Source organism: Argopecten irradians, chromosome 4 (assembly GCF_041381155.1).
Source record: "Argopecten irradians isolate NY chromosome 4, Ai_NY, whole genome shotgun sequence".
NCBI classification, from domain to species: Eukaryota; Metazoa; Mollusca; class Bivalvia; order Pectinida; family Pectinidae; genus Argopecten; species Argopecten irradians.
Genome location: NC_091137.1, coordinates 36,901,894 through 36,920,089, shown reverse-complemented (window position 1 = coordinate 36,920,089; position 18,196 = coordinate 36,901,894). Strand labels below are relative to the sequence as shown.

The 18,196-nt window shown below is 37.2% G+C and overlaps 1 protein-coding gene across 1 annotated transcript; it reads right to left on the bottom strand.

Moving 5' to 3' along the window:
• Window positions 1-556: 556 nt before the first annotated feature.
• Window positions 557-16,320, bottom strand: LOC138321530 (outer dynein arm-docking complex subunit 3-like). The gene is made up of 14 exons (XM_069265278.1): window positions 16,178-16,320; window positions 15,585-15,705; window positions 13,485-13,606; window positions 12,373-12,450; window positions 11,901-12,065; window positions 9,294-9,398; window positions 8,964-9,086; window positions 8,298-8,420; window positions 7,795-7,825; window positions 7,441-7,553; window positions 6,753-6,913; window positions 6,217-6,379; window positions 5,202-5,327; window positions 557-1,551 (listed from the first exon to the last, which is right to left on the bottom strand). Exons 2-14 carry the CDS (start codon window positions 15,679-15,681, stop codon window positions 1,339-1,341), a joined length of 1,620 nt encoding a protein of 539 aa, XP_069121379.1. The 5' UTR covers window positions 15,682-15,705; window positions 16,178-16,320; the 3' UTR covers window positions 557-1,338.
• Between the last annotated feature and the right edge of the window lie 1,876 nt (window positions 16,321-18,196).

Sequence of the window (18,196 nt, the reverse complement as noted above, 5' to 3'; positions counted from 1 at the left end):
ATCAAAGAAAACAGTTGATTGCAGAATTCAGTTTTATCATCTCTTATGGTAGATTCTACTAAAAAAAAAAACATTGATACTTCATAATCATGTTCTTTTAAAGTAATTCGAACTTCCTATGGAACAGATATTATATTACATATACATGTATAGCAAGGGATTATTTGGAATTGTCGTCTTATATGCAATAGTAAACCTTTTGTCATTCACTGAAGTTATGAGTTTAGTTGCATTTATTGACACTAGGTGAAAATATAGATGTGGTGTAAATGTAGTAACATGTGAGTGACGTCAGCTGTTATGACATGTGAATAAACATTTGAACTTTTCTTACTGAAAAAAAATTGTTCATTCTCTGTTCATATCGCAGGTGCCTTCGAATTCAGTACTTTGTATTACACAGGGCATCTCACATACATTGTACAACGAACAATTATCCTCAAGCCATGGGAGAATAGAATTTGTTTACTTACCATCAGGGAGGCGATTATGGTCATTCAGACCTCTTCAATATGATGCATATAAGCTTGTCACAAAGCAAAACTAGGAGAGTTCATTCATTGCTTGAGTTATATTTATTTCTTCGTTGGTGTTGCATTCTTTTAAAGAGAAAAGTGACGAAAGAGGATACCTCGCATTGGTTACGTTGTTTTTTTAACGTGTCGCTAGAAATATTTGATTGCCTAAAATCATTGACGAAAAACAAAAACCAAAAACGCAAAAAAGAAGCGAAGAAAAAAAAATGGGGAAAAAAATCGTACAAACATTTTCACATGAAACTGGCACAACACTAAATGAAATAAAACAAGAAAACAACACAACAAATGATTAAAACATATTCGAAAATGCAACTCAGGTTAACAAGCTAAGGTTTAAACCTTTTCAAATTCATTTATATCGAAAAAGAGTTAATTTATTAGCTCAAATCAGATAGTATAAAATCGTGCACACAACTATTTTTTTGATTTTTTGTTATGACTTTCGATGAAGTTGAACCCCGATCTGGAAAACGATTATGACAAGGCATTGTTATTGGAATTGAAGTAATGATTTACAGTAAACTCGACATTTAACTACACATAGTGTCTATACACAAAAAAATACAAAAAAAAAAAGAATAAACACAAAAAAACAAATGCAGCATAGAAAAAAAAAATAATTTTGGAAAAAAAAAAAATCAAATGGGAGGAATTTAAAGATATTGAAAGAACCGGGAAAAAGTGGAAAAAAAATTGAATTTTATTTTACATGATTTTGAAAGGAAAGGAAAACAAAAACGATGTAAAAAAATAACGTAACCTTGCCAGTATATCCCCTATCGTCTGTTGCTATAGTGTTTTAGTTCGCGCGCTTTTTGGACCGCTTTTTCTTTGGTCTAAGTTTGGAGTTGAGCATTTCTTGACCCAAACGCTTGATATCCTCACGAGACAACAGACCTTCATTTTCCTGATCATGGTCGAAGTGGAAGTCGTCTTCATCACTTCCGTCATCCACATCGACTTTTATTCTGATATTGGAGGGTGGCAGACGACTCTCCAGGAACTCGTGAAGCTGAGGAAAGAATAAAATTCCTGTTTAATTGTACGGTCAAATAAAGTCATGCCAAAAAATATGGTCGTCATTTTTAGCTCACCTGGTCCGAAGGACCGAGGTGAGCTTATGGGATACCGCAGCGTCCGGCGTCCGGCGTCCGCGTCCGTCGTCCGTCGTCCGTCAACAATCGACTTCTTCTCCATAACCGCTGGTCGGATTTCAACAAAATTTGACTGGTAGCATCCTTATGGGCTACTAACTGAAAATTGTACAAATGATGGGGCTGATCCCACGGGGGCCTGAGGGGCGGGGCCAAAAGGGGTCAATTTGGCTATTTCCATATAAACGACTTCTTCTCTGAAACCAAGCATGGGATAGCACCCATAATGCAATGGTAGCATCCTTATAGGGTGGGGATTCAAAATTGTACAAATGATGGGGCTGACCCCCCGGGGGCCTGAGGGGCGGGGTCAAATGGGGTCAATTTGGCTATTTCCATAAAACGACTTCTTCTCTGAAACTAAGCAAGAGATAGCACTCATAATGCAATGGTAGTATCGTTATAGGGTGGGGATTCAAAATTGTACAAATGATAGGGCTGACCCCCGGGGAGCCTGAGGGGCGGGGTCAAAAGGGGCCAATTTGGCTATTTCCATATAAACGACTTCTTCTCTGAAACTAAGCATGGTATAGCACCCATAATGCAATGGTAGCATCCTTATAGGGTGGGGATTCAAAATTGTGCAAATGATAGGGCTGACCCCCCCGGGGGCTTGAGGGGCGGGGTCAAAAGGGGTCAATTTGGCTTTTTCCATATAAATGACTTCTTCTCTGCAACTAAGCGTGGTATAGCACCCATAATGCAATGGTAGCATCCTTATAGGGTGGGGATTCCAAATTGTGCAAATGATAGGGCTGACCCCCCCCGGGGGCCTGAGGGGCGGGGTCAAAAGGGGCCAATTTGGCTATTTCCATATAAACGACTTCTTCTCTGAAACTAAGCATGGTATAGCACCCATAATACAATGGTAGCATCCTTATAGTGTGGGGATTCAAAATTGTGCAAATGATAGGGCTGACCCCCCGGGGGCCTGAGGGGCGGGGTCAAAAGGGGTCAATTTGGCTATTTCCATATAAATGACTTCTTCTCTGCAACTAAGCATGGTATAGCACCCATAATGCAATGGTAGCATCCTTATAGGGTGGGGATTCCAAATTGTGCAAATGATGGGGCTGACCCCCCGGGGGCCTGAGGGGCGGGGTCAAAAGTGGTCAATTTCCATATAAATGACTTTTTCTCTGCAACTTAACATGGGATTACGCTCATAATGCAATGGTTACATCCTTATAGGGTTTGGATTCAAAATTTTGCAAATGATGGGGCTGACCCCCTGGGGGCCTGAAGGGTGGGGTCAAAAGTGGTTAATTTAGCTATTTCCATATAAACGACTTCTTCTCTGCAACTAAGAATGGAAGAGCACTTATAATGCAATGGTAGCATCCTTATAGGGTTGGGATTTGAAATTGTACAAATGATAGGGCTGACCCCCGGGGCCTTAGACGGCAATAGATGCGAGGTCAAAAAGGTCAATTAGGCTACTACTTTCATATAAATTACTTTGTCTCTGAACCTATGAATTGGATAGCATATTTGTATGGTATCAATAGCATCATTGTATGGTTGTGATTCAAAATTAAACTTTGGGAGTCAATTTTGCTTATTTTTCTAATTGTCAGAGTCTTGTGATAATTATTAACAAAAACCAGGTGAGCGATACAGGCCCTCTGGGCCTCTTGTTAACTTAATACATTACATAGTAGTTTGTGCATGATTAGACGGATCGCATGCTGGCAATTTAAACCGTCCAGGTATCGAACGTGATGTTGCATTGTGAATGCTCTGACACTGAATAATGACACGTGAGTGTGCGAGCACAATGTGGGACTACCTCTGGGGATCCATCCTGATCAGGCATTAAACTAAACAGTCAGGTTTTAACTATGGTTTCTATGAATTATGTACATGTACCTACAACCTGTATGGTGACGATGGCCATTTGCTTTGTGATTTTTACTGGATTCAGCATTTCCCCATAAATAACTATTTTATTATAAATGGAAGTATTTTCGCTGCAACCGGACGTACGTTCGATGAACATGTACATGTATCAAAATAGGTTTGAACACATATACATGTACTTGTGTAAATACAAATGTAGAAAAGTTACATTGTTTATGTTACTACCGTACCTCTTTGAGCAATGCTTCCGTGCGTATGATAAATAAATAATGTTGTACAATGTACAGTTTTGCACATTCCGATGACGTCGCAATGTTTACATGTTGTGTGTCTGTGAGTCTGTGTTGTTCTCTACAACATGTAGCCTAGATCTACATTATATTCGTATTTTTAACATCTTTGGTTGTACGCGAATGGATAAGATATGTCAGAACACGTCAGTATTTGAGTTGGATAAGTGTAACCAAAACGACCTAGCACGACAATGCATTTTTGTTCACCTCGGCGGACAGACAAGTCCTGTACGTTATCTAGAATCTACTGTGAATCGGCGAGAGTAGGACTAAATATCCTGCCACGTTATGAATTGTGTAAGCGTGTGAAATCATACGAAGCAAAATATTAAAACCAAACTGCTTTGCACCATGGTGTTTTTAACAACAGATAAATAAAATGATTTATAGTTCCATACCGGGAAAACCTCAGATATATGCTTCATCAGACGGAACTCATTTTATTGGTATGTTCATTGATAAATTGGCGGGAATTTCCGCCACTTCAAGTGGCTGTTCGAAATGCCTGTCGGAACCAAACGATATAATTCAATTTTAGTCTTATAAATGCCATAAACACTATTAAGGGTAAATTTTGAGCTATGAAAATAATAGTTAAGACTGTAAATATAAGGATTAAAGTCTCTTTCTGGTGGTTCTATCGAAGGATAAAGTTGAGTAGGGTATCGATATTTGTTTCATGGACCGCTTCGCGGTCCATTCCAAATATCGATACCCTACTCAACTTTATCCTTCGATAGAACCACCAGAAAGAGACTTTTCCCCATAAATAACTATTTTATTATAAATGGAAGTATTTTCGCTGCAAATTCATCCGATTTATGAAAAACTAACGCAACATCATTTTGGCCATCCTTTAAAATGTTTTGACATTCTTGCATTTTATTTTGTATGCGTAAATACTTCTATTGTTCCGACTTTGACCTACCTACTTGAAACCGTTTTGTTCGCCATCTTATAATGACCATTTACCAACCACGAGGTGGTATGTAGCCATGCTACGTGCTTGCACACGCACGGGTACCTATTCAATAACGTAGCATACACAAATCAAAATGCAAAGCTCTTTGATTGTCAGCTGGCGAGCCGTCAATTTCTGTTCAGCTACATGTATAAGTAGCCCCAATGGTTTTATATAGTACGAAATGGAATGGACCAGGAATTTAATCTTATTGATATACTTAAGTAGGATAATTACTTAAATTCTTCAACATATAGTGGGTGCTGCTTAAAGGGTTTCGAATTAGTACAGTGTCTGACAAATTAACACGAATATCACAAAGCGCACCATATCGCCACCTTCCTTCCATCATGCATTTGTAAGTTACCCGTATGATGACCCTTGTGTACTCTACCTTATTCTGATCCACTCGAGGGGCCGCTCCTTCCTGTAATGCCAGCTCCGTCTGTAGTTTGTCCAACTTCCGGGAGCAGTTGAGCAGATCTTTCACGGGATCTCCAGTCGTAAAGTTATGGAAGGGCTGAAATAGGAAGAACCAGGAGGCATTATAATGGTCAAATAAAGAGAACAACAAATAAAGTTTTTGTATTGTTTTAACACATTTTTGACCTCACCATTGTACCGCATGAATGTAGCACGCGACTGGACTGCACGTGTTCCTGGAGTAAATGATTTTGTCCTTTTATGGTTAAGTTTGTTCTTACTATATATTCTTTATGTTGCTACTTAGACATTACGTTGTAATTTTAACAATGTTTACATTTTCACTGCAGTCCTACTATGTAACCTTACCAAGCGCAGTTGGCAGTCATATAGAAAATGAACATCAATCGCTTATTATGATGTCAGTGTCATTGTGACGTCACAATTGTCATGCCAGCGATAACGGAAAGCGGCTGTTCAAATGGCTGTTTCATCCTTGACGATAAAGTGCTAGCGAGCTTCATGGAATTCGCCTCTGTTCAGTTGGCATTCATTTTGGCTATGAATGCCAACTGAAAGACGTTCGTCAATGCTTAAATAATACACAATGGGAAAAACCCCAGAAAACAGTATTCATAGATCTGGTACAATTTACTCTAATGACTATATAACTTCAAATGATACGTCCGTTTACGAAAGAGTTAAAAAAAGACACTCGTGTCGAAAGACTTCGGTTAATATTGCTGCCGTTATAACTTGGTTATCTTTAGTTTCTAGTCCAGTGTCCAGTCCAATATCTAAAGATATCATGCTTCTTCTGTTCATCACATGATAATGTACTTACTGTTGTAAGTTTAACATCCTTGAGTGCCAATATTGAAAGACTTTAGGCTTCTTCATTACTTGATAATGTACTTACCGATTTACGTTTTCTCATTCAGCCTAGCGATGCCAATATCGAACTTCAGGCCTTTTTAATTACTTACGGGCTTAAGTTTGACATCCTTGAGTTTCTCGTTCAGTGTAGCGATGCCAGACTGGATGTCCAAAAGGAGGCTGTCGCTGGCCTTTAGAGTCTCGTTAGTCTTCTCCCAGAGTTTATCTTTCCTAGCCAGACTCGCCTGAAGTTCGTCTAGACTTTCCCTGGCCCTGAATCAAATTACACCATGTGTTGTTTATTTTGAGACTTCCTTCACCATCACCATTTTCATAATAGCAGAGTCTGAATATCTCTGACTACCTGGTATCTGATTTAGTAAGAAATTCTATTGGTAACGGATCGATCGTCTTTGGACTACAATCCCATGTGTTATGAGCCAAAGGAATGAAAACATTAAACCCAAAATATTCAAATATTTGTCTGAATGATCAGACAAAGTTATTTTCAACTGACATAATATGCAAAAATGTCATTGCTTAAGTTAACCCTAGGTTGGGAAATTGGTCTAAATTTAGTTTCGATTTGAGTACGATACAGTTAAACTGGTTGTATTTGGCGTGGTATCCGTTTTCAGTTGCTTACTTTGTGAGCTGTCGTTGACTGGTAAACTTAATATCATCGAATACTACACAAAGTTTCTTTTGTTCGGCCAGAAGTTCTCTTTTATTATATATTTTTTCCTTCTCTTGCGCTTTGATTCTTTTGGTTGTATCGTCCTGGTTCAGAACACGCATCACCACGTCCTAAAAATACCCAACACGTGCATTGGTCACATGACATCAAAGAAAGTTTAACAATATTCGTGTGAAAGACACTGATATACTTTTATTGACAAATGTGTTTGAATTTTCTCGCTATACCATACAGAACAGAATTGAACTAAAGGTTTTCTTTGTAATTTCGAGATAAAACAACCATTAGTACATGTAATATTATTATATTAACGTATTATTAGTATATTAAACCGGACATGGCCATGAAGACTAAACGTGATGGTTATCATAATCGCTAGGATGGAACTAAACCGAAAGTAATCAAAACTGGTTATCATAAACTCTAAGATGGAACTAAACCGAAGTGATCAAAACTGGTTATCATAATTGCTAGGATGGAACTAAACAGAATTTTCCTGAACTTTTTGTATGCTTTCTTAAGGAGAATGACCCGGATTTGTTGTTTTTCGGATTCTACCTTAAGTGTACTTCGATGAATGATCTAATATGCACAATTTATGAAATTTTAGAGAACCATTGATACCAAAGTTACTTACATCAATGTCGGAAACATTAATGGCACTTTTAATCTTCTCGAATCCCATCTCCAGCTCCAGGATCTTTTCCTGACGCTCGGCTTTCTCCTGTTGGAGTCTGGCCGCCTTGGTATCTAAAAGTGGTAAAATGTGTTTCGAAATAAGCCAATTAGATTACCTTTTACTCGTGTATACTTAAACTAACTGCTTTCAAAAGGACTTCGAATTAGATCAAGTGTTTTGGCAACCGTTTGTTTGCGTCTATTATCTTAGGTGAAAATATTTTTAATGAATGGACTTTAACGTCGATGGCACATGCATGACTGAGGAAACGGTATATTTGTTGTAAAAAATGAAGTAACATATTTTACTCACCAGTCGTGTCAGCGATAAGATTGACTTTAGCCTGCAAAAACCATGAAAGAACGTAAATGAGCATAAATGAAAACAAACGAACGCATTACTATTAAAGTGAACAGTCGTGCAAGGATGGATAAAGTCGGTAAAAATGGTGTGAATGTATCCAGTATAATTTCTTTTGGAATGGAAAAATAAAAATCTCTCGTCAAAATCTGTCTGCGTACGAAGAAATTAATTTAAAGTATGGAAATTCTAAAACGTCCTCCCGGCTCACTATGTCCGTGGTTACATTTCCACACAGCCTCGCTTTCAATGCTTTCAACTTTTCTTTACTTTAATGGTCAGAACTGGGAAACTAAGCAGAACTTGACCGTCGTATTAATATGTGAGAACTTTTGGAAGGCAAATGAACGCATTTAGACTGGTTTTCTTTGCCCGACTATTCACTTTAAATAAATGTTTTTGGATCCACTAACAAGGATATAGTTTAACATGTCCCTTAATTCTTTACTACTCACCCGTTTTTCAGCGCGTTCGGATGTCTCCTTTCTTCTCTCCACTTCTTTCCTCGTTTCATTCAGTTGCATGTCCCGTGCACGTTTGGCCTGGTACATCTCTCGCTCCATCACGTGTAGGTCTTTCTGTAAAGGGAAGCAAAGGCACGTTCATATGATGTTTAGCCAATCAGAGAGGCGTTTTTATTATTTTTGTATGACATTATCTATCGGACTTCAGATGCTTACATAACTTGACAAGCTGTCTTTGTGATTAATTGAGATAGGACGAACCACAATGGTTGCTTTACAATTTTGCATTTGATATAAACGTACGTATTCTATTGCTGCCAAATTTAAGAATAAATGTGAAAAAATGTAAATTATGATAACCTAGCGCTGATATAAATTAGCTCAATTATTATCTGGTTTAATACCAGAATTACTATTTTCACGAATGTTGAAATGAAATAGAGCTTCGAAGACAGTGCGAAAAGTGCTGAAATAAAACTACCGCTAAATAAGTGCGTTGTACAGTAACGCTTTGTTTTTACTTGCAACATTTGAAAACCATACTTGCAACTAGAAACATGTCATGTGCGACTAGTATCTCACATTTTTACAACTAGGCTCATGTTGTAAATGTATGTTATAGTTTATGACTAACAATTTCTTTATATCTTTACTTACCCTTGACTCCTCGCTGGCTTTGATCGCCTTTTCATTCATCTGGTGTAATACACTCAGCTCTGACGAAGCGTCACTGACAATCTGCTCCAACAGATCAAGGCGTGCAGGATAGTTCCGCACCTCCTTCAAAAGCAACAAGTCATTTTCAAATATAAAAAAAATAAAACACGATGTAACTATTTAGCTTTCTTTTCTTAATTTGATGTAAATCCAAAAAGAATATACGTCAAAATTCAGATGGGGTCATTTGATGTCGGATTTGCGTTTGTTAACATGTTATGTTGCGCTAGTTAATTGCTTAACTTTCCGACATGTAGTTTTCAAACAAACCTCTTGCATGTGCATCATGATTTCCTCGTATCGCCGTGAGATGTTGCGGGCCGCTTCGTACTTAATTCGCGCTTTGTCCATCTCATTCTGAAGTCGACGGATTTCCTGTAAATTAAACAGCGAAGTGGTTAATCACATTTGTCTTTGTGTTTACTATGATTTGTTGGTGGTGCTACTATCCAAGTTCAAAAGCCTTATAGTATGTTTTGCAATGTCAAGTAATCACATAAAATATGTTAGAGTTTGTGTAAAATCTTCTTGGCATATGCTTTTATCTCAAAGAGATTTTCGTCATTTTCACAAACAAGTAAACATGAATAGTTTCCAAAAAGAACACATTTAGATTTGCAATGACATCATGAAACATCATGACAGAAATCAGTCAAAATTACTCAAAATACTGTCTTATTTTGGTTAATAATACAACTTATATTAGGTACATTGTACCTTTCCTGGTCTATATTATTGCTAGTAATAGTCTAATGGTGTCAGTGTTACCTGTCTTATTTCTATGTTTACATTATATCCTGCATTACATGTTGTATAGTGCACTGTATGCCTATTTTGTGTTGCGTACCTTGCCTCGGTCTATACTATATTATGCGTTGCCTACCTTACGTCGGTCTATACTATATTATGCGTTGCCTACCTTGCGTCGGTCTATACTATATTATGTGTTGCGTACCTTGCCTCGGTCTATACTATATTATGCGTTGCGTACCTTGCCTCGGTCTATACTATATTATGCGTTGCGTACCTTGCCTCGGTCTATACTATATTATGCGTTGCGTACCTTGTCTTTGCGTTGCGTACCTTGCCTCGGTCTATACTATATTATGCGTTGCGTACCTTGCCTCGGTCTATACTATATTATGCGTTGCGTACCTTGTCTTTGTCTATGTGTACCTTGCCTTTATATCGCGTTGTGCATTACGTGCCTTCTCGGTCTATATTGTATTATGCATTGCGTTTTCTTTTTTACTTTCTGTAGCTTTTCTTGGTCTCTAATGTATTTTGTGTTGTATACATTCTCTCGGTTTATGTATTTTTCCTCTGTCTATACTGTTATTGCGTTATGTGCCTTCTCCTAGTTTATATCATATTCTGTGTTACATACCTTTTCTCGGTCTTTATTATATTCTGTGTTACATACCTTTTCTCGGTCTATATTATATTCTGTGTTTCTCTTTTCTCGGTCTATATTGTATTCTGTTGCGAACCTTTTCTCGGCCGATATTGTATTCTGATGCGTACCTTTTCTCGGTCTATATTGTATTCTGTTGCGTACCTTTTCTCGATCGATATTGTATTCAGTGTTATGTACCTTTCCCAGTCTATATTGTATTCTGTGTTTCGTACCTTTTCTCGGTCTATATTGTTTTCTGCGTTACGTACCTTTTCTCGGTCGATATTGTTTTTTGTGTTACGTACCTTTTCTCGGTCGATATTGTTTTCTGCGTTACGTACCTTTTCTCGGTCGATATTGTTTTCTGTGTTACGTACCTTTTCTCGGTCGATATTGTTTTCTGTTGCGTACCTTTTCTCGGTCGATATTGTTTTCTGTGTTACGTACCTTTTCTCGGTCTATATTGTTTTCTGTGTTACGTACCTTGTCTCGGTCTATATTGTTTTCTGTGTTACGTACCTTTTCTCGGTCTATATTGTTTTCTGTGTTACGTACCTTTTCTCGGTCGATATTGTATTCTGTGTTTCGTACCTTTTCTCGGTCTATATTGTTTTCTGTGTTACGTACCTTTTCTCGGTCGATATTGTTTTCTGTGTTACGTACCTTTTCTCGGTCTATATTGTATTCTGTTGCGTACCTTTTCTCGATCGATATTGTATTCAGTGTTATGTACATTTCCCAGTCTATATTGTATTCTGTGTTACGTACCTTTCCCGGTCTATATTGTATTCTGTGTTTCGTACCTTTTCTCGGTCTATATTGTTTTCTGCGTTACGTACCTTTTCTCGGTCGATATTGTTTTTTGTGTTACGTACCTTTTCTCGGTCGATATTGTTTTCTGTGTTACGTACCTTTTCTCGGTCGATATTGTTTTCTGTGTTACGTACCTTTTCTCGGTCTATATTGTATTCTGTTGCGTACCTTTTCTCGGTCGATATTGTTTTCTGTGTTACGTACCTTTTCTCGGTCTATATTGTTTTCTGTGTTACGTACCTTGTCTCGGTCTATATTGTTTTCTGTGTTACGTACCTTTTCTCGGTCGATATTGTTTTCTGTGTTACGTACCTTTTCTCGGTCTATATTGTATTCTGTTGCGTACCTTTTCGCGATCGATATTGTATTCAGTGTTATGTACCTTTCCCAGTCTATATTGTATTCTGTGTTTCGTACCTTTTCTCGGTCTATATTGTTTTCTGTGTTACGTACCTTTTCTCGGTCGATATTGTTTTCTGTGTTACGTACCTTTTCTCGGTCTATATTGTATTCTGTTGCGTACCTTTTCGCGATCGATATTGTATTCAGTGTTATGTACCTTTCCCAGTCTATATTGTATTCTGTGTTTCGTACCTTTTCTCGGTCTATATTGTATTCTGTGTTATACGTACCTTTTCTCGGTTGATATTGTTTTCTGTGTTACGTACCTTTCCTCGGTCGATATTGTAGTCGGTGTTATTTATAGTCTTCATTTGTTTCGCAGTGACGTGTAACTCACTCAGTCTTGCCTCGCGCTGGTTGCGTTGGTACTGCAGATCATTCAATCGTTTACTCGCCTCGCAGACCTCCTGGTCCATCGTATTTATAGCTTGCTGTCAAACAAACTCAAAGATTAATAATATACATGTCAATTATACAAATAATATATTTTTTCTGCTATAAGGTAATCACACTTTTATTAAAAGACCGAGTCAATCATAGTTATAATTCCGTTTTGAGTCAATTATACTTATGATAGATGAGTGACTCAATCGTAATTATAATTCCGCTTGGAGTAAATTACACTTCTGATAAATGAGTAACTCAATCGTTATTATTATTCCGTTTTAGGTGAGTTAAGTTTAATATAAATGCGTGAACCAATCATACTTATTTTCCGGAATACGTGCCAATACATACCTCCACGGTGTATCTTTGCATAGAAAGGAGTTCTTTTCGTCGGTTCTGGAAAACAGACCGTATGACCTTCTCGTCGCCCTAATGATGAAATGAGAAGCAAATCATGTGATAACCTTCCTTAACTGAACTGAATAGTCATTTTCTACACATATTTCCAATTTTCTTGTGCAATAGCAGGGGCGTAGCTTGCTCTTTAAAAAAAAAGCCCGGGCTTGCACATAAAAAATCCTAGTATGGGTTACTCATTGTCTTGTAAAGTTAAAACATCTATGTAGATCCGTCAAAGTCTTGAATGTAAATTAAAATCAAAGTAAAATAACCTAAACGTTTACGTAGATGATTTATCTAAAATTAATAATACTGAAAAATACGTTATGCGTTAAATGCACAATCTACTGACACATACTCTTGTTGGAGCGATACATTGTATAGAGAATTAAAACTTCCCGTCAAGAAAGACTTTAAGAAGACAAAATACTATTTTTTCAATCAGTGCGACTTTTATGCCTTACAATATGAGGCGCTGTTTTTATATTCATTCATTTTTTCACATATATGTATAATTCGATTTTTACACATAAAAAAATTCGATAACGTAAGAAAGTTCCGTCAATCTATCATCAAATCCCATTAGAGTCACTCAAGATACATGCAGGACTTATCATGAGATTTTCATATACTTTTTAAGTACTAAATATTAACACATAATTATCAGGTACAGGTAGAAAACAGTCCTATACCTTTGATTTTAATAAATATAGTTTAGCAATACCAAGCATTATCAAATATCATTTTCGGTGCTAAACATTTCCTTAAAACGATTTTCCGTCGGGGGGGGGTCGCCCCCCTGAACCCCCTAACCCGGGCGCTGCCCTGGACCCGCTGGGGGCCTAGGCGGCCCCCAGACCCCTCGCCTGGGCTTGCACATGTAAAAGACTCTAGCTACGCCCCTGAATAGCATCACGCTGAAACGTTTTTTTTATTGTTTTTATCTTTATTTTTGTAGGCTAACTGTATATACATTGTTTCAAGTAAGATATAAACACATAAAATTTGCTACAACAATGCCATGCAGTCTTAATTTCATTGAAACTATACGAAGATATACTTACATTGATGCTTTTCGCAAGAGTAACACGCTTCAATTTGTTCTCGGCCCGTAGTTTCGCGATCAATTGTTCGAATTCGATCTTCTTGGTTTCAGAACTCTCATAAAAAGCTTTAGCATCGCGTTCTAGACAAATGAAAATGAAAGAATAACCAAAATTTTATTCAGCGTTAATTACTAATATCAAATATTGCACATGTGAAGATATTGTTACGTGGTTATGACTGGGAGAAAAATAGTGTCCGGTGATATACTATGCCGACACATGATCTTGCACACCTAACAGTTTCATAGTCGATAGATCGTTCATTAAATATTCATTAATTGTTATATCATGGTGACATCAAGGAACAAACATTTGTTTTTCACTACCTTCCAAAATCAAATGGTTTTTTTTCAGTTTTAATTCCAAAAATAAACTGGTAGTAAACACGGCACGTGATACACAATAATGCGCAATACACTATAATCCAATTTTGATCATATCGTGATATTCAATTTATTTAGCTGACCATTCAAATTTCAATGAAAAACAAAATGATTGAATTACAAATCAGTTCGCAATTTTTTTAAGTTATCAAATGAAAAAATGTTGGCGACTTTTTTAATCAGACGTCACTTTCCGCCATTCATCCACTATCGCCCAATTGTAACATGGTACGTCTGCATTTTAGACTAAAAACTGAGATTTATTAGAATTTACATTACCATTCTATGCTTTTTATGTCTTAACAATTTTGTTACTCTATTAAAATTAGCTGAAATTACAAGTGCGCAAGATCATGTGCCGCCCAAGATCATGTTCCTTTCCTGAAGGATCAAGGATCGTGCAGTGATCCCGTCCCCCGGGCGGATTGCCGGTGTAACGTTGAAAACGGACCCCCGTTGAAAACTGACCTCGGTCATTTTTCAACGTTTAAAAATGACCCCGAAAACCGTTGAAAAATGAACAATAGCGCACTGTTCACACCGACCCGTTGAAAATGGACCCCGTTGAAAAGTGACCCTTCTCAGGAGAAGACTAAGATAGGCTATGACTGATGTCTAATCCTATTGACACCTAACATCTTTTGTACAACACAACCACACAACACAACATCACACAACAACACACAACACAACACAAAATAAAACACCACAACATCACACAACATAACATAACACAACACAACAACACATCACACACAATATCACACTACACACAACACAACCACACCACAACACACAACCACGCAACAACAACACAACACCACCTAACAACAACACAACAAAACACAACCACACAAAACACGAAAACACAACACAACATCACAACAAAACATCACACAACAACACATCACACAATAGAACAACACACAACACAACCACACCACAATACACAACACAACCACACCACAACACACAACCACGCAACAACACACAACCACGCAACAACAATACAACACCACCCAACAACACACAACCACCACCAAAACACAACACACGACACCACCACACAACACAACATCACACAACACAACATCACACAACACAACATCACACAACACAACATCACACAACACAACATCACACAACACTACAATACACAACACAACCACAACACAACACACGACAACAACACACAACACAGCCGCACACCTCACAAAACCACAACACAACACCACACAACACAACAACACACAACATTTCACACAACAACACGACACACAACAACACAACACACATCTCAACCACACAACAAAAACACAACACAACACCACACAAAACACAGCCACACAGCATCCAACCAACAACATACAACACAACACACCAATAACACACAACATAACAAAACAACACAAAGATGATAACAATACAAAATTTCAATTCAAATCGCGGTGATTACGTAATTAAGATACCAGCACAGAAGGGGGGCTTATATTAGGAATGGCGATAACAGAATTCGAGAATTATGTTTATGCAACAGGTACTTATGTGAATGCACAAAAATGACCCGAGGTCAATTTTCAATGAAGGTCCATTTTCAACGTTACACCGGTCCAAAGATTTGTACAATAAAATACAGTATATTATTTCTACATTGAAGAATAATTAGAGTAAATACCTTGAAGATGAAGTTTTCCACGGACCTCGTCCACCTGTTCCGATGTTGTCCAGGCAGTTACGGCCAAACTTTTCGATTGAATGTTTTGCGGAGGCATTTCGCCACGAGCGCGAGGGATATGCTGTATGGGGAAAATATTGTATATCACTGTCATGTTTAATATTCTTTATTTTCATTTTTGATACTACGTCTACTGTTTATGAAAAGCATTCCTCGTTTTTTTACTTTAATTTTTACTATTTACTAAGAAGTGTGTTGAAATAAGCTCGTTATTGAAAGCGAATTCGATAGAAATACGCAACACCTATTCATACCTATTCACAGATTTTTGGATATTTCATGTGCCTACATGCGATGCGATATATTACCGGTACCTTATATTGATAATGAAAACCGCTTAAAAATGCCAAAATGATCAACACCAGCATAAAACATAGAAATCTACTAGGCCTATCTATCTATGTTTTTCTCACATTCGCACAGAAAAGTTCTAAAAAATCTTTTTATAAATTATGTTATTATATTGTGATGTTAAAATAACAAATGTTTAGCGGTATATTAGTCGAGATTTAAAAAAAAAAGTTTATACTTACAGTTACAGTCACTTGAAACGGGTCGTTTGACCCCGCGATGGGCACAAATGATGAGACGTCATCAGTTTTACGTCGGAATTGATGACGTTGCTATTTTGGCGTACGTCAAACGAAGTCGCGGCATTTCTTGAAACAGCGTGAAAGTACACGTACATTATCAAAGTATTTTAGATCTATTCTTGTCGAGAGAAAAAAGTGTCTAAAGTACCATTTTACTCTTATTGTTCAGGATAACGTTATGAATTGTATATGGCAAGGAAAAAATCCTAATCGTGTATGTCGAATTTTCAAGGCAGTCTACGCTTAATCAAGACACATATAACAAATACTGCATATATATTCTAAAGCCGATGTTAAGCGCATAAATCTCAAGCGCTTCAATGGGCCGCGATGGCCGAGTGGTTAAGATGTCTTGACATATTACCACAAGCCCTGGCCTCTGGTTTGCTAGTTCGAATCCCAAGTGGGGCAGTTGTCAGGTACTTACCGCTGGACCGGTGGTTTTTCTTCGGATACTCCGGCTTTCCTCCACCAATAACGACGGCACGTCCTAGAATGACCCTGGCTGATAATAGGCTGTGAATAAAACCAAAACCAAACATCAAGCGCTTAAAACTCAAAACAGGTGATAACCCTTTCTTTCGTAGATCAGTCTTGAACTTGATATTTTGAAATAAAACTGCACATACGCACCCCGTCTGTCTGTCTTTCTGTATCCCCGCGAATAAGTTCTCCAAATGGCGAAATTTTACACCCGCAAAATTTAACAACCATACAGTATATGATCTCCATCTACTTAAACATATGCATATACATGTACATACGCAGTGATTGTATAAATCTATATTTAACACATCTTAACATTCCATGTTATGATCTACCGAGTACAAAGGTTTTCAAGATGATTTTATGCAGAACTTTTAGTACCCTTACATAAACACAGGACTCGAATATTCCGCGACACGCTCAAGTACAGCTCGCATAGTGAATAACAGTCTCCACTTCAGAGGTTTAAGACAACCGGACTGATGTCACCTCTTTGGCGCACACCTTTGAGTTTAGAAATATAAATTTGTTTAAAATAATCAAAGTTACCTCAGAGACGTAAAGTCTAGGACTAATAACTCTTAATTTTCATTGGACATTAATATCAAGAAATTTTCGCAGATGAAAAATCCAACAATTTTGACAAAAAACCATGATATTAAATTTTTAACCAAGTTTCGCTGTCATGGTCATCAGTTTATTTGACCATGCCATCCCTTATATTTTTCTCGGGTAACACAAGTCCGCGAAATCAGGAAAAGTATAAAAAAAATGTTTTATGGAACTCACGAAATTCTAATATTCTGTTTCAAAGTGATTTTTCACCCTTTTGCACCAACAGTTTTGGTAAACAACCCATATATTTATACACACGTATAAAATTCATATCACACCCTTTTCAGATTTTATAAGAAAAAATATGTATTTTCGTTAAAGACGTTACCAAAGCAACCGCAAATTGGGACTTTCAAAAAATATAAAGTTTCTTACATGTTTAGCTCTTAAAGCCTATGAAAGTGATTTAATTGTTCTTTTAACAACTTAATAATCAAGTATATCATTGAATAAGAGATGAACGTTCTATAGAATGTCACATTTTCAATTTAGTTTTGGTTGTTACCATGGTTACCAAGAAATATTTATAACCGACGATTTTTGAAAATCTTTTGATTTAGCGCTGTGTTTGTCCTCCTTTAGCTGTAGCAAAAATGTTTTATTTTGAAATTTTGGTTACCTTTTAATTTTATAATGACTTTTGAAGAGAACAGGGTCAAAGTTGATGACAAATTATTGAGTTTTGGCACTAAAATGCTACCATGGCGACTGAAAGCGGGCCTATACAATTTTTTAGCATAAAGAAACATTTATGTGGGCCCCCAGTCGAATGGAAAGATATTTTTTATTATGTTGTACAACTTTTTGTTTGACTCATTACTGTTAGCAACATTAAATATTCTATATTTATGAACGGGT

What these genes read in the sequence shown, in the direction of transcription:
- LOC138321530 (XM_069265278.1), bottom strand. Translation starts at nt 15,681, where the DNA reads ATGCCTCCGCAAAACATTCAATCGAAAAGTTTGGCCGTAACTGCCTGG. An exon ending in AAGCCAGCGAGGAGTCAAGG is followed by an intron (nt 8,421 to 8,963) that starts GTAAGTAAAGAT and finishes TTCCCTTTACAG; the next exon opens with AAAGACCTACACGTGATGGA. An exon ending in CTCGAGTGGATCAGAATAAG is followed by an intron (nt 1,552 to 5,201) that starts GTAGAGTACACA and finishes TTCTTTCCTCAG; the next exon opens with CTTCACGAGTTCCTGGAGAG.